The sequence below is a fragment of the Orcinus orca genome, chromosome 10 (genome assembly GCF_937001465.1).
Source record: "Orcinus orca chromosome 10, mOrcOrc1.1, whole genome shotgun sequence".
Taxonomy (NCBI): Eukaryota; Metazoa; Chordata; class Mammalia; order Artiodactyla; family Delphinidae; genus Orcinus; species Orcinus orca.
Window position 1 is genome coordinate 73,678,420 of NC_064568.1, and position 16,214 is coordinate 73,694,633.

General features: G+C 40.8%; 1 protein-coding gene across 7 annotated transcripts in view; it reads left to right on the forward strand.

The window, feature by feature from the left end:
- The window catches only part of UBR2 (ubiquitin protein ligase E3 component n-recognin 2), a 115,927-nt gene extending 102,774 nt beyond the window's left edge, over nt 1-13,153 (forward strand). For 6 of the 7 annotated variants that reach the window (XM_033424003.2, XM_033424002.2, XM_004267599.4 and 3 more), the window contains 6 exons: nt 3,440-3,548; nt 5,753-5,809; nt 6,131-6,208; nt 6,924-7,094; nt 9,368-9,469; nt 10,921-13,153. In XM_033424003.2, coding sequence (XP_033279894.1) covers nt 3,440-3,548; nt 5,753-5,809; nt 6,131-6,208; nt 6,924-7,094; nt 9,368-9,469; nt 10,921-11,062 — 659 coding nt within the window. In that variant the 3' untranslated portion in view covers nt 11,063-13,153. Of the gene's footprint in view, nt 1-3,439; nt 3,549-5,752; nt 5,810-6,130; nt 6,209-6,923; nt 7,095-9,367; nt 9,470-10,920 lie in introns of those variants that run through there. The other variant, XR_007479754.1, reaches the window with a different exon arrangement.
- The last annotated feature ends 3,061 nt before the right edge of the window (nt 13,154-16,214 follow it).

The window sequence follows — 16,214 nt, forward strand, 5'->3', positions numbered from 1 at the left end:
CTTTGTATTTCTGTGGTGTCTGTTATAACCTCTGCTTTTTCATTTCGAATTTTATTGATTTGAGTCCTCTCCCTTTTTTTCTTGATGAGTCTGGCTAAAGGTTTATCAGTTTTGTTTATCTTTTCAGAGAACCAGCTTTTAGTTTCATTGATCTTTGCCCTTACTTCCTCTGTCTCTATTTCATTTATTTCTGCTCTGATATTTATGACTTCTTTCCTTCTACTAACTTTGGGTTTTGTTTGTTCTTCTTTCTCTAGTTGCTTTAGGTGTAAGATTGGGTTGTTTATGTGAGATTTTTCTTATTTCCTGAGATAAGATTGTATTGCTATAAACTTCCCTCTTACAACTGCTTTTGCTGCATCCCATAGATTTTGGATTGTTGTGCTTTCATTTGTCTCTAGGTATTTTTTGATTTCCCCTTTTATTTCTTCAGTGATCCATTGGTTCAGTAGCATATTGTTTAGCCTCCATGTGTGTGTTTTTTGTAGTTTTTTTCTTATAGTTTATTTTTAATCTCATAGCACTGTTATCGGAAGATGCTTGATATGATTTCAGTTTTCTTAAATTTACCGAGGCTCGCCTTGTGGCCTAGCATGTGGTCAATCCTGGAGAATGTTCTGTGTGCACTTGAGAAGAAAGTGTATTCTGCTGCTTTTGGATGAAATGCTCTATAAATATCAGTTAAGTCCATCTGGTCTAATGTGTCATTTAAGGCCTGTGCTTCTTTACTGATTTTCTGTCTGGATGTTCTGTCCATTGATGACAATGAGGTGTTAAAGTCTCCCAGTATTATTGTGTTACTATCGATCTCTACCTTTATGGCTGTTAGTATTTGCCTTATATATTGAGGTGCTCCTATGTTGGGTGCATATATATTTACAGTTGTTATATCTTCTTCTTTGATTGATCCCTTGATCATTGTGTAGTGTCCTTCTTTGTCTCTTATAACAGTCTTTATTTTAAAGTTTATTTTGTCTGATATGAGTATTGCTACTCCAGCTTTCTTGTGATTTCCATTTGCGTGGAATACCTTCTTCCATCTCACTTTCAGTCTGCATAGGTCCCTAGGTCTGAGGTGGGTCTCCTGTAGACAGCATGTATATGGGTCTTGTTTTTGTATCCACTCAGCCAGTCTATGTCTTTTGATTGGTGCATTTAATCCATTTACATGTAAGGTAATTATCAATATGTGTATTCCTGTTGCCATTTTCTTAATTGTTTTGGGTTTGTTTTTGTAGGTCTTTTTTCTTCCCTTCTTCTTTTGCTCTCTTCTCTTGTGTTTTGATGACCATCTTTAGTGTTGTGTTTGGGTTGCTTTTTCTTTTTTGTATGTGTATCTATCGTAGGTTTTGGTTTTGCTGTTCCCATGCAGTCTTTTTGTTGTTGTTGTTGTTGTTTTACTTATTTATTTTCAGTTGCATTGGGTCTTCGTTGGTGCATGCAGTCTTTCTCTAGTTGCAGCAAGTGGGGGCTACTCTTCATTGCAGTGTGCAGCCTTCTCATTGTGGTGGCTTCTCTTGTTGCAGAGCATGGGCTCTAGGCGTGCAGGCTTTGGTAGTTGTGGCACATGGGCTCAGTAGTTGTGGCTCACAGGCTCTAGAACACAGGCTCAGTAGTTGTGGCATACAGGCTTAGTTGCTCCACAGCATGTGGCATCTTCCTGGATCAGGGTTCGAACCCATGTCTTCTGCATTGGCAAGCAGATTCTTAACCACTGCACCACCAGGGAAGCCCTCCCATGCAGTTTTGATACAGCAGTCTATGTATGTACAAGGCTTTTTATTTTTTAAGTTGCTAGTCCCTTTCCCACTTAGAGGAGGAGTTCCTTTAGCATTTGTTGCAAAGCTGGACTGGTAGTGCTGAATTCTCTTAGCTTTTGCTTGTCTGTAAAGCTTTTGATTTCTTTGTCAAATCTGAATGACATCCTTGCTGGGTAAAGTATTCTTGGTTGTAGTTTCTTCCCTTACATCACTTTAAATATATTGTGCCACTCCCTCTGGCTTGCAGAATTTCTGCTGAGAAATCAGCTGATAACCTTATGGGAGTTCCCTTGTATGTTATTTGTCATATTTCCCTTGTTGATTTTTTTCTTTGTCTTTAAGTTTTGTCGATTTGATTACTGTGTGTCTCGGTGTGCTCCTCCTTGGGTTTATCCTGCCTGGGACTCTGTGCACTTCCTGGACTTCGTTGACTGTTTTCTTTCCTATGTTAGGGAAGTTTTCAGCTATTATCTCTTCAAATATTTTCTTGGGTCCTTTCTCTTCTCCTTCTGGGACCCCTATAATGCAAATGTTGGTGCATTTAATGTTGTCCCAGAGGTCTCTTAGGCTGTCTTCATTTCTTTTCATTCTTTTTTCTTTATTCTGTTCTGCGGTAGTGATTTCCACCATTCTGTCTTCCAGGTCACTTATCCGGTCTACTGCCTCAGTTATTCTGCTATTGATTCCTTCTAGTGTATTTTTAATTTTAATTATTGTATTGTTCATCTCTGTTTGTTTGTTCTTTAGTTCTTCTAGGTCTTTGTTAAACATTTCTTACATCTTCTCAATCTTTGCCTCCATTCTTTTTCCGAGATCTTGGGTCACTTCACTATCATTATTCTGAATTCTTTTTCTGGAAGGTTGCCTGTCTCCACTTCATTTAGTTGTTCTTCTGGGGTTTTTATCTTGTTCCTTCATCTGTGACATAATCCTCTGCCTTTTCATTTTGTCTAACTTTGTGATTGTGGTTTTCGTTCTGCAGGCTGTAGGATTGTAGTTCTTCTTGCTTCTCCTGTCTGCCCCCCTCAGGTATTTTTTAATCTGAAACATGAGGCCTTGAAGTTCAAAATAGCCATAATTACACATAAATCTGATTTTAATGTAGGAATTAAAGGTAGACTTAAAGTTTACTGTACCTCATAGTGCCTGGCACAAGTCATGGGGTGCCTGCATGTTATGCTGCTTTCTAGAAGTTTGTTGAATAGCATCTCCATTTAGCTAGTTGTCCAGGCACCATTGAGAAAATAATTTACCCTTCCTAATCATTTTCAGTGATGATTAAGTTAGTGTTTAAATCCATCTCTCGGTGATAAAATCATCTTACATCTCTGTACTGCCTTATACTTTTCCAGAGCTACCCATGTTATTTTTGTCATTTAATGTTCACAACCCCATGAAGTATATCACACAGGTACCCCATTTTGCAGATGGTAAAACTGAAACATCAAGAAATTGTGACCAGTTTGGTAAAGGAGTCGCCTGACTCCACTTTCAGTTATGTCATTTTCTGTGGATCCCTTCCATGTGCCATCTTATTTACTTCCTACAGGTTATGTACCTAGCAAAATTGAACTATTTCATCTCGTGCCTTTTTTGTTTTAAGCTCTGCTGTTGCTTACTCTCCTATAGGATCTACTCTTAGTTGTTATATGCAAAACTGTTTTCTTCTCTATTTGCAGCTTCTGGAACAAGCCATTTTGAACATTTATGTAACTATCTTTCCCTGCCAAACAACTTCATTTGCCTTTTTCAAGAAAATAAGGAGATAATGAAGTTACTGATTGAAAGGTAACAATTATACACTTTTCTTCTTTATATTGGAATATATATATATGGAAACAAACTTCAGTTTATCACATATTTTACAAAATTCTCAGATAGCCTGGCAGAATTCAATCCATGTGATTCAAAGTATAATTATTAGGCCTTCTTAGTTAAGGATTTACCTTTATGGTAAGATTTTTGCCAGGCCTACTGAATAGCGTAAGCATATTTGCCTGGAAGGAGAGTAGTGGTGGAAATGTTTATTTCCTCATATTAACTTACTTGTTAAATACTATGTTCTGTAGATTTTTGAAACTGAAAGAAACCTTAAGGGTTATCTAGTCTAATATCCTCACTTTATTTTTTTATTTTATTTTATTGCTTGATTGATTGCTGCTTTGGGTCTTCATTGCTGCCTGCGGGCTGTCTCTAGATGCAGTGAGCGGTGGCTACTCTTCATTGCAGTGCACGGGCTTCTCATTGTCATGGCTTCTCTCGTTGCAGAGCACAGGCTCTAGGCGTGCGGGCTTCAGTAGTTGTGGCTTCAGTAGTTGTGGCTCATGGGCTCTCGAGTGCAGGCTTAGTAGTTGTGGTACACGGGCTTAGTTGCTCCATGGCATGTGGGATCTTCCCGGACCAGGGCTCGAACCTGTGTCACCTGCATTGTCAGGCGGATTCTTAACCACTGCACCACCAGGGACACCCTATCCTCAGTTTATATTTGAGAAAACTGAAGTCTAGAGAAATTGACCCATTAATCATGTCAAGTTAGTGACTAAGTTAAGAATAAAATTTGGCTGATTTACCCACAGAATGGGAGAAAATGTTTGCAAATCATATATTTGATAAGGGAGTAATAGCCAGAATATATACATCTAGATTTCCTACATCTCAGCAACAAAAAAGCAAGCAACCCATTATAAAATGAGCAAAGGACTTCTCCAAAGAAGATATACAAATGGTCAATAAGCAAAGCACATGAAAAAATACTAAACATCACTAGTCATCAAGGAAATGCAAATAAAAATCACAATGAGATACCACTTCATACCCATTAGAACTGCTGTAATGAAAAAGGCAGACATTAATAACACATGTTGGTGAGGATGTCAAGAAACTGGAATCCATGTACACTGTCGGTAGGAATAGAAAATGGTACAGCTGCTCTGGAAAACAGTATGGTGATTCCTCAAAAAGTTAAACAGAATTACTCTATGATCCAGTAGTTTCACTTCTAGGTGTGTATTGCAAAAGAATTGAAAGGAGGAACTCATAGAATTTTGTACACACATGTTCATAGCAGCGTTATTCACAATAGCCAAGAGGTGGAAACAACCCAAATGTCCATAAACTAATGAATGGATAAACAAAATGTGTTATATACATTCAGCGGAGTATTATTCAGCCTTAAAAAGGTAGGAAATTCTGACACATGCTACAGTGTGGATGAAACTTGAAGGCAGCCTAAGTGAAATAAGCCAGTCACAAAAGAACAAACATTACGTTTCTATTTATATGAGGTACCTAGAATAGTGAAATTCATAGAGACAGAAAATAGAATGGTGGTTGCCAGGGGCTGGGGGTAGGGGGAGGAATGGGTTAGTGTTTAACAAGCACAGAATTTCATTTGAGAAAGCTGAAAAAGTTCTGGAGACAGAGGTGGTGATGATTGCCCAACAACGTCAATATACTTAATGCCACAGAACTGTACACTTAAAAATGGTTAAAATAGTAAATTTTATGTGCTGTGTATTTTACCACAATTAAAAAATTTTTATTTTATATGAGTGTTCTAGCTCTAGATTATAAGAGCTTCTCATTGATTCAGACTGTTTTGGTTTGGTTTTTTGGGCCACACTGCGTGGCTTGCGGGATCTTAGTTCCCTGACCAGGGATTGAACCTGTGCCCTTGGCAATGAGAGCGCAGAGTCCTAACCATTGGACCACCAGGGAATTCCCCAGACTGGTTTTTCAGAGTGTCCAATTAGTGGGGGTAATAGCAAATTTTAATATGTTAAGCATTGTTGCTTTCAGAAAATCAAAGGTCATATTCTTCTGATTTTAAAATATGGTAGGCAAAGTATGTGGTATTCCTCTAAGCTTCTTATGAAGAGATAAATATAATAAGCCAAGAAAACTGTTTCTCTCTTACTGGATTTAGAGAAGAAAATTTTTTAGTTCTAGCCCTTCAAAAGTAAAAAATTTTTTTTTCTCCATTTACATTAAAGTTGGTGTCATAACATTGAAGTTAAGAGATACCTGGAAGGTGAAAGAGACGCTATAAGGTAAGCTGAAGATTGTCAAAGACTTGGTTGGAGGCAAGAAGTAGGAAGGAAGCAGGATATAAGTGTACAGGACAGCCCATTGTCCTGATAATTCATCCTGAGTTCTTCAAGTAAAAATGTGAGCCCTAAGGCCCTACGTTATTTAAGCATGCATTTTAAAGTTCTTACTGTGGCTTTTTGCTGCTGTGGGTAGTGCCCAGTCACTCAGATTCAGGCTTCCTTTATTTATTTTGACTAAGTTAAGAGTTTCCCTGTCATTGTTACAATATGTCCTCATATTAACTGGGTTTTTTGTGTGGTTTTTGTTTTGTTTTGTTTTAGCTATCCAAGAGAATCTAACAAATTAATAGACCTTCCAGAGGATTACAGCAGCCTCATTAATCAAGCATCTAATTTCTCGTAAGTTTTTATATTAGCTTATTGAGCACTTCCTACCACTGGAAACACTCACTTCTCTACACAGAACTTGAAGGACTTTGTCATTGTTTTCTTTTGTTTGGGTAGGGAAATCATAACATCAGTAGTACCACCTAACTTGTACTACCAAACTTGTAAAAAGCATGATTCCATGTTTCAGAATAAGGTATGAGAAAGCGGGTGATGAGGGACAAGTTTGATTCATTAGATGTTATCTAAACAATTTGCACTTTAAATAACACATTAACTACAAATGGTTATATTCCTAAGCAGTTATTATTATTTTGCATATATTATTGTTTTAAGCTTTAGAATAGCATTGTACATTATCCTATAGCTTTTTTCACTCAGCATTGTTTGTAAGATTTATTTATACATTTGACACATATAATTTTTCATCAGTTTTCACTATTGTGTAGTACTTCATTATATGACAGTAGCAGTAATTTTTTTTTAATTTACATATTTTTTTCCTCCTATTGATAATTTTATTTCTCTTTTCTCCACTTGTTGATTGTTTCAGTACATGGTATGTGAGATGTTACCTATTCTAGAAATAAATTTGCCTGGTCCATAGTCTGTATGCATCTGCAGCTCTACTTGATATTGCAGAATTTTTTTCCAGGGCAGTTTTACCACCCTCAGCTCTTTAGCCAGTCTTATAGAGCCTTGACTTGTGCTTTTTTATTTCATGGAGGTGCCCCAAATCAGGTGGTGACAAGAGCAGAGCCCCAACTCTGTGCCTTGTATGTGGAACTCTGCTGTGCTCCCAGAGCTACTGCTGTCAGACGGAGTTGGAAGGGGAGGACGTGGGAGCTTGCACCGCCCACACCTACTCCTGTGGTTCTGGGGTGGGCATCTTCCTGAGGTAAGGCCCTGGAAGGAGCTTTCTAGCTTTGGACCTGCCACAGTAGACATCTGTTGAGGGGTGGAACAAGAAACTACTACATTGCAAAGATTTGAGGCCACTCTTTTATTCATTTGAGGAAAATGGGGAGCCTTGTCTCCACACATCTCATATTTGGCTCATGCTAACTCTGTGCTGTTTTTTCATTATCATTTCCATCCCCGTGACAATTCTGTTGTTTCTTTGTGCCTCATTGTAATGTGAAACTTCTAGCTGTGTTTGGTTTTCTACCCAGGCACAGTCAGAGTTACTTCTTTTGTTGTATCCTCATGGTTGGAGTCATACATATCACAGGCTGATGTATGTAGTTGTGTACATTCGACAACGTGCAGCAAATACTTATCAGTGACTGTGTAATGGATATTGAGAATGCAGTAGTCAACAAAGCATACGAAAATCTCTGCCTTCATGGAGCTCAGTTTCTAGTGAGGGAGATAGAAAATAAAATAAGAATTTAGAAAGCAATCCATGCAGAAGAGAAAAAATAAACTAGGGAGGGGAATATGAAATGGCAGCTGGAGAGTTGAATTTTAGATAGGGAACCAGGGAAGGTTCCCTGGGAAGGTGACTTGAATAAAGACCTAAAGAAGTGGGGAGAACATTCTAGGCAGGGAGCAGCAAGTGCAGAATTGCTGGAGAGTGTGCCTGCCGTGTTCAAGAAAGAGCAAGGACAAAATTCATCTAACTGTCCTGTAAAAATGGATAGGTTTTTTAAAAAAAAGTATCCCTCCATAAAATTTATTTTAAAAAAAAAAAGGAATTCCCTGGCCGTCCAGTGGTTAGGACTCCGTGCTTTCACTGCTGAGGGTGCAGGTTAAATCCCTGGTCGGGGAACTAAGATCCCACAAGCCGCATGGCATGGCCAAAAAATAAAGAAAGAAAAATAAAGAAAAGAAACAACAAGGAGGCTGCTGCTACTGCAGTAGTGAGCACAAGGGGGAGAGTCATGGGCCTGGTGTGTCCTAGCGAGGTCTCTGAGTGAGATGGAAGCCATCACAGGGTCTGAAGGCGAGAAGTGACATGAGTTTGAGCTCCTCTGGGGCATAGATTATATCCACATCTTAGTCACCTTAGTACCCCCCAGTGCCTGACAATTTCTTGTATATGATAGGTTCTCAATAGATATTGAGATGAGCTGAATTGTTAACACCAGAAAGAGTTAAGCAAACCTCTCAAAGGGATCAGGAGACACATTTTTTTAAAACCCTTAGGAGAAATGTAAAAGTAGCCTTTTACCTTGTGTGGCACATTTCAGAATTCTTTTAGTCGTGTGGAGTGTTGCCTTGTGTTTCAGGTCAACCTAGTTCGTAATATTTGTGTGCCTTTTTTTTTTTTTTAATTTTTGGCTGCATTGGGTCTTCATTGCTGCACAGTCTTTCTCTAGTTGCGGCATGTGAGCTTTCTCTATTTGCAGCAAGTGGAGGCTACTCTTCATTGCAGTGCACGGGCTTCGCATTGCAGTGGCTTCTCTTGTTGTGGAGCACAGGCTCAGTAGTTGTGGCTTGCGGGCTCTAGAGCGCAGGCTCAGTAGTTGTGGTGCATGGCCTTAGTTGCTCCACAGCACGTGGGACCTTCCTAGACCAGGGATCGAACCGTGTCCCCTGCATTGGCAGGCAGATTCTTAACCACTGTGCCACCAGGAAAGCCCTGTGTACAATTTTTTAAATGAATAATTTCCTCATAATAGTGGTTGATACATAAATAACTACCTTATGTTTAGAAGTAGTTAACTTTCTCACACTTAATTTTTTAAATGCCAGTATTATATGAGCTGTCGAATCCTAATCCTAAATGTCCCTCTCCCTCCTTATGTTGGTTACAATACAATCCTTTTAGTTATTTTTAAACTTAGGCAGGGGTGTTGATAGTTTTTCAAGTGTCTCTGCTATAAACGCCATTTCTTCTCTTCCAACAGTGGTTTTGTTTGTTTATATTTATTTATTGATATATAGTTGATTTATAATATTGCACTAGTTTCAGGTGTACATCATAATGATCCAGTGTTTTTTTGTTTTGTTTTTTGCAGGTTATATTCCATTTTAGGTTATTACAAGTTATTAGGTATAATTCCCTGTGCTATACAGTAAATCCTTGTTGCTTATCTGTTTTATGTATAATAGTTTGTGTCTGTTAACCCCATATTCCCAATGGTTTTGTTTACTTTTATAAGACTTCAGTCCATTTGGAACTGAGTCCAAACCTTGGTTACTAATGTATAAATGGTCTCTCTACAGAGTACGGGAATGTCAAGTGCTATTTTTAGCTGGCAAAACCAAAGGCTGTTTTTATTCTCCTCCTTACCTTGATGACTATGGGGAGACTGACCAGGGGCTCAGGTAAGGCCCATCCTGGGGAACTAGGTTGACTGGCTCTGGGCCACCAGAGCCTTCAGCATGGGGTGAACACAATGAACCTTGTGGTCCTGAAGCCTGCCTGCTAACTGCCTGTAGGGTTAGCACAAGTGGCTGTTGTCTGTGGACACTTCCAAGGAGGCTACCCTGGCTGGCTGGTTTGACATTCCCATTCCCAGCCCTCAGAGTGTCACGAAGGCCATCAAGATACATAAGGGGAAAAAATGGGACAGAGTGCAACTTTTTTCCATTTCTTACTCCAGAGAGCTGTTTGAATTGTCCTGTGGCATCCACAGCATCAGAGCACTGCAGGGATAGCTCTTTGTAACTTGTGCAGCTTTGTGGAAAAAATGGGACAGAGTGCAACCTTTTTCCATTTCTTACTCCAGAGAGCTGTTTGAATTGTCCTGCGGCATCCACAGCATCAGAGCACTGCAGGGATAGCTCTTTGTAAATTGTGCGGCTTTGTATGGGAGACCCGGTCCTCTTCGAGTGATATAAAAGAGCAAATCTTGATTGATAAGAGTTGTGCTTATCTTACTACATAAGAATCTGAGAGAACAAAGATTTAGAACATATAGAGCAATACAACAGTATTTGAGGCTTAATCACTTCTACTTTGGTAGCTTCTGTTACATCACAAGCAAAATGCTAACAGCAGTTCCTTCAAGCACTGTTAAAGAACTTTCAGACCATTTCTTTTTGCCCAAATGGGGTAAAAGTCTTAACCTAGATGTAACTTCCCAGCCTTGGGGAGCAGAAGTTGAAGGCCTGGAAACCAAGGCAAGATAAGTAGATGGGTTCCTCAGGCACTTGACTGCAAGGATACGGGCTTGTGCCACCTGTTGATGGTTCTTACCATTGCTCTGAGAAATGTGGGCTCTTAGGAGGAAGAGCTCTGGACGGAGAGTGAGAGGACTGGCACTCTGAGTCAGGAGCCAAGGCCCCAGGCGTGAGCTCACCAGTGCCTGTGCTTTGGTTAAATTAGACCCCGAAGTTATTCACATTTGACTGCTTTGCTTAGACTTTGTAGCTGAAAGACAGTACTTAGAAGAACATTTTCACGCCTGCAATTTTTCCATCCTCTTCCCTGCCCCTCCCTGTTATACGTTTTACCAACAAAATGGATAATAAATGCATAGTTTTAGCCTCTCAGCGTAAACCCTCCTGCTCAACCCCACCCCCAATTCCTCACCCCAGTCTGAGTAGGTGTAGCTTGTGTTCATTTTCCTCTTCTTTTCAGCACTTACTCCCCTTCAGCTGCTCCTAGCAAACCGTCAGAGCTAACACATTAATAGCCACAGGCGCCTGCCAAAGGGAAATTCTGCAGAGGATCTAAAACCAATAACTTGTAACTTTTCCTAAATCAGGAAAGATTGGAGTATAATAGATGAATAAACCGAATGCATCCTGAGTGACATGTGTCTTCTTTCTAGACGGGGAAATCCTTTACATTTGTGCAGAGAGCGATTTAAGAAGATTCAGAAGCTCTGGCACCAGCACAGTATCACAGAGGAAATTGGACATGCACAGGAAGCAAATCAGACACTGGTTGGCATTGACTGGCAACATTTATAATTACTTCACTACCAAATACATAAATTTGGATTTTTGTAACCCAGTTCGCTTTTCAAGAAAGAGAATAGGAAATAGGTTCTACTGAATTTGGAAATAAATTCTTTATTTAAGCTTTTCTTCCCAGTTTTATTTTTATAGTTTCTGGCTCCAGAGACTGATGAAAATCATCTTCGGTCAGCAGATTTTCTTGCATCGTTTGCTGTGTACTTCAAACGTAACTTCTTGAATTTTAGAATCCAGGAAGGAGCTTCTCTTCCTGGGCTGGACTCAACCCCTTTGTGGGCATCTGACTGCATTTGACTGTTCCCAGTAGTCTGAGCCGTGTCACATTACTGAACACAGGGAACTCCAGGCCTGAAGCTGATGCAACAGCAGCAGGAAACAAAGTCTCTGGTCTTTTGGGGTCACACTTCCTGATCCCTCTCAGTGACTCTCAACGTTGGGCCTGGGTCAGTGTCCCCACAGCTGATGGGACCCTACCTCTAAGCAAAACAGTGGATTTCAAAAGTGGCATTCCCTTGTCTCTACCGGCTGTGAGGGGGTTGGGGGACTCTCATGCTGGAGGAACCTGTGGGAAGAAGGAGAGAAGGTGGTGTCTTTGTGTGCTGGGTGATTTTCAGGGCTATACAAGGTGGGATTCCCCCGCCCCCCCCCTTTTTTTTGCAAGACTTTTGGCTTTGAGGAATAAACTCATGTTCAAGGGCTTATTGAAAACTTAAGAGTATCCTAATTTTTCAGATGATATAGTCTCTTATTTCTAAGACTAAGTTGAAAGAGTGTATACATCTAGAATCAAACACTAGCAAAATAATGAGAATTCAGTGTTTTAAAATTCCTTCACCCCCACCCCTTCCAGCATTTCCTGGAATAGATCAATTGCTGTTTACCTGCTGGCTCACTTAGTACATTTCTGGGACACCTGTGCGCCCAGGCTTTTTATTATTTTTAAACATCATTGTTCTGACTAAGAGGTGCCTTCCTAGAATGATAGCCGCTTAGTAAAATAGTTTATAACCATGACATGCCATGTACCACTCTTGTGTGATGCACATGTGCTGAGAGCTTGGGTACATGGAGAGTGATGGCAGATTTGGTGGAAGAATAAATACAGAGCCTCTCTGAGGTGAGGCTAAGGGATAAATGAATAATTAGAGGCTCTTGGATTTTTTTTAGCCAATGAAAATAACCCTTTCACTCAGTTTTCTTTGAACTCTGCATCTAAAAGTTCCATCCTGCTCAGCCTTGCACACTCCACGGTACACCCAGGAGGAAGGTTAGAAATCCAGACTTTCAGCTAAAGTAAGTGGAGATGTAGAAGCCACACTCAGTGCTTCTCCAGGGTGGTGTGTGAAGAACCCCTTCCTCTGAAAGGATGACCTTGACCCTTCTTGCCTGGGACTGAGTCACCCATCTGAGAGACGGCACTTCTCACCCAGGAGGAAGAAAATCTGCTTTAGAACACAGCGCTCACCCCCCTTTTCTGGCCTTCCTTCCATTCATAAGATCTGGTGGTATGGGCTGTGGATGGCATCGTGATTTTAATGTTTGTTTTGGCCTTTGTCACATCCTCATTCCTTTAGCTTTTAAGTTCAGCTTCTTTTGGCTTTTCTCCAGTTGTTAACCAAGCTTAAATTTAGAATGATAAGACCAGGTTTCTCCCCCTGTAGTTGAATTTATAAACATGTTCACCAAATCGTAACAATACTTCAGCTTTCAGAGCTGATTTCATGTAAGCCTGTTGTTAGCAGAGGGTGTCCCTGGGTTCCATTCTCTGAGAATGTCAGGGAGTCTGAGAGAAGATGAGTTTACATGAGATAGCAACACATGTGCCCCTTTATCTTCTGGTGTGTGTATCATTAATCTAATTGTCTTCCCTAACTAACAAATCATCTTAGTCTTATGATTTGTTCCGCATGTATTATGTTTATTGTAGAAATGTTTATATAACATGCTTTCCATATCAGGGAAAATCATATCTGTTTAAAAAATTGGCTATAACTTTATTATCTGTGGACAACTTGTAAAATTTGGAATGTAGCATATGTAAAAAGTTTAAAGATATCCAAATAAATGCTTTAGGTGTTGACATTACTTTGCATCTGCCTACATTTTCTTCCTGTTTTGTTTCACACAGTTAAATGCAGTGGAGGTGTTCCACATGTCACCTTGCTATAGATAAAGTGGGACACCTGTATTAGCTTGAAATTTAAGATGCTTATATTATTAGTGTCAGTTATGGCTGTTGGCCAAACGATCTTGACCTTCTGAAGAAAGCTTGATCATCATTTCAGCTGATTAAGTTTCATATTCACTGACTGTGACAGCTTGTGACCTTTCTGAACCACTGTGGACCTCAAATCACTGGGAAAACAGGGCACTCAAAGTCTCTCCCAGCTCCAAGTCATTTCCTCCAAGAAGGGTTAAACTCTTCTTGCTTATTCTTACGTAGTGATCTCCAGGTCCCTGTTCTAACACACTCCCCAGACACTTCCTGCTTAGAAAAGACACATGTACGAAGGAAGCTACATCCTATATTTGCAAGGGAGTCATTGCCTATGAAAGTTCTGCTGTGCTCTTGAAAATCCTCTTAAAAGGAAAGCATCAAACTAAAAACACTAGGTTTCTCTGTCTCCTGGTCATTAATGCTGCTCCTAGCTAGCTTACTACCTTCCCTGGTCCTAATGTCATCAGCTCCAGGACTCATTAATTCCCTCTGACATGCTCCTTCCTTGCTTTCTCCCTGCTTTTGTTTTTTGAGTCAGGTTTATTGACGTTTATTTTCCAAATAGTAAAATTCACCCTTTCTAGTGGATGGTTTTATGCATTTTGACAAGTGCATACAGTTGTTTTAACAAGCCACACTCAAGAATAGAATAATTCCATCACCCAGGAAGTTCTTTCATGCCCTTTTGTGGGCACCTTCTCCCCGCATCCTGACCCTTGACAACCACTAATTTTTTTCTGTCCCTTTGTCTTGCCTCTTCCAGAATGTTATATAAATATGTCATATATGTAGAGTTTTGAGTCTGGCTTCTCTCTAAGAAGACTGATGCATTTGAGAGCCGTCCACGTTCCTTTTGGTTGCTGAATCAGTTGCTGAATCGTGTTCCATTGTGCAGATGTATACCCACTCACCAGGTAAAAGACATTTGGGCAGTTTTGGGTGGTTATGAATAGAACCATGACAAACAATCCTGTTATAGGTTTTTGTATGGACCTGAGTTTTCATTCCCGTCAGGCAAATAGCTAGGAGTTGACTCATATCTTAATCCACTCTACACCATCCTCACACTTTGACTTTGCTGCTTACTTATACGCATCCTCTGATTTGAAGGACAAGATATAATGCCATCAGGAGTTAAGGGCTGATATTTCCTCCCTTCCAGCCAGTCTCATGTCCTCTGAACACCAAGAGGGCATCTGCTCTCCCCCTGAACCTCCGTGTTATTCCCCCACATTCCTAGTCCTTAACAACGGTGCTGCTGGCTTGCCACACTGACATCAGGAGCCTTTTTTTTTAATGTAGTAGCAGGTCAGAGACCATAATTGTCATAGTGCCCCCCTCCCCACCCCACCCCCCGGCCTCTGGCTAAGCTGCAAACCTGCTGACCTAGCATTATAGGTGCCCAGACGAGGGGAGGCGAGGGAGTGTGCGGAGCAAGCCCCTAATCTTATTAACCTGAATTGAGGTTACTAAGGGTTTATTGGCTGGTGGCTCAGTCCTGGGCTTGAAAATATTGCAAGAGGCTGTGGGCTCTTGAGCTGAGGCTGCAGACACTAGGACACTTATCTTCCTAAATGTTGGGAATAAGTAGCTATTACTACTTCACTATGGAGTAATTGTTTCAGAAATAAAAGTTCTAAGGCACTGACTGTCTTTACCTCTCACCCTTCCCCAGGGCTAGGCTGACAGGACTTGAAAAGCTGTCTGAGTCCCTTGGGAGAAATGAACCTACATTGGCCCAAAGAAAGACTGAGGTTAGACATAAGGAAAAACCTGGTCCCAGTCTTGCTAGGCACTGGTAGATGACCAAATGAGATGGGCAGCTTCCTCTAGCAACTACCTGGCTACCTGAGAAGACTGTGAGAATGCAGCCCACCGTAAGTCTGTGTAATGAGAAAAGAGCTATTGTGAGTTGCTGCCTGAGCATTTACAGTTTGACAGCCCTGCTCAGGTCATTTAGATAAGGAGCTTAGGTTTCCCGTCCCTGGAATTCCTGCTTTGCTTTTCCCGTCCCTGGAATTCCTGCTTTGCTTTTCCCGAAGCACGTTTCAAAATAACCACTTAGAGTGGAGCCCGTCCCAACCACTTCTTAAGTAATAGGTGCTTGCTACCCTGCTGTCTGTCTCCTGCTCTCGAGACCTGGAATGGAGGACCCCCCTTCCACTGGCTCATTGCACACACACCCCTCGCTTCTGTTCTGGGACCTGCGAGTAATAGACCTTGTGAATTTACTCCCTTTGTATGAGTGCCTTGAAACTGCCTTCGATCGAAACAACCCTGGGGTTTTCACTTCCCCAAAGTGGGAGCTGGGATGCTGAGGGAGCTACCTGCCAACCCTGTGTGGGTGGCTTAGTGCCCCCTCATTCAGCGGGTCATAATCTGCATGTTCTTAATTCAGTACGCAAGCTCCAGGCCCCCTGCACAGTCTGCTCTGAACCAACTGGTGGTGTTTATTGTGGGATCATTTTCCCCTTGATCCTCCCAACAGCTCTCAGATTCTGACCAGAGCAGGGGGGATAGAAAATGGAAGTTTTGCTTAAATCACTAAATTAAGATTCCACATACTAAAATATTGAACTCAGCTCTGGTCCAAATTCTAGCAAATGTTGAGATTATTTGGATAACCTAATAGTCCCTGTTCTTGCAGATAAGAGATAGCAAGAGGGAGAGAGGTGACACCCACGCTGTTGAAACAGCTGCCGTGATCATTAGCAGTGCTACCTTTCAGTGTCAGGTTTGGTTTGGTTTTGTTAACAAATGTTAGCAAGAATCAGGGATCCTGTGCTACATACATGTAGCACATACATTTAAGACAGGCACTTAACAAAAGTGATTTTCATACAATATAATTTTTAATGTCTATTGTACAGCTGTCAACAGCATCGTTATACGTGTGGACCTAGAGCAGCATTTTCTTGATGGTTCTCA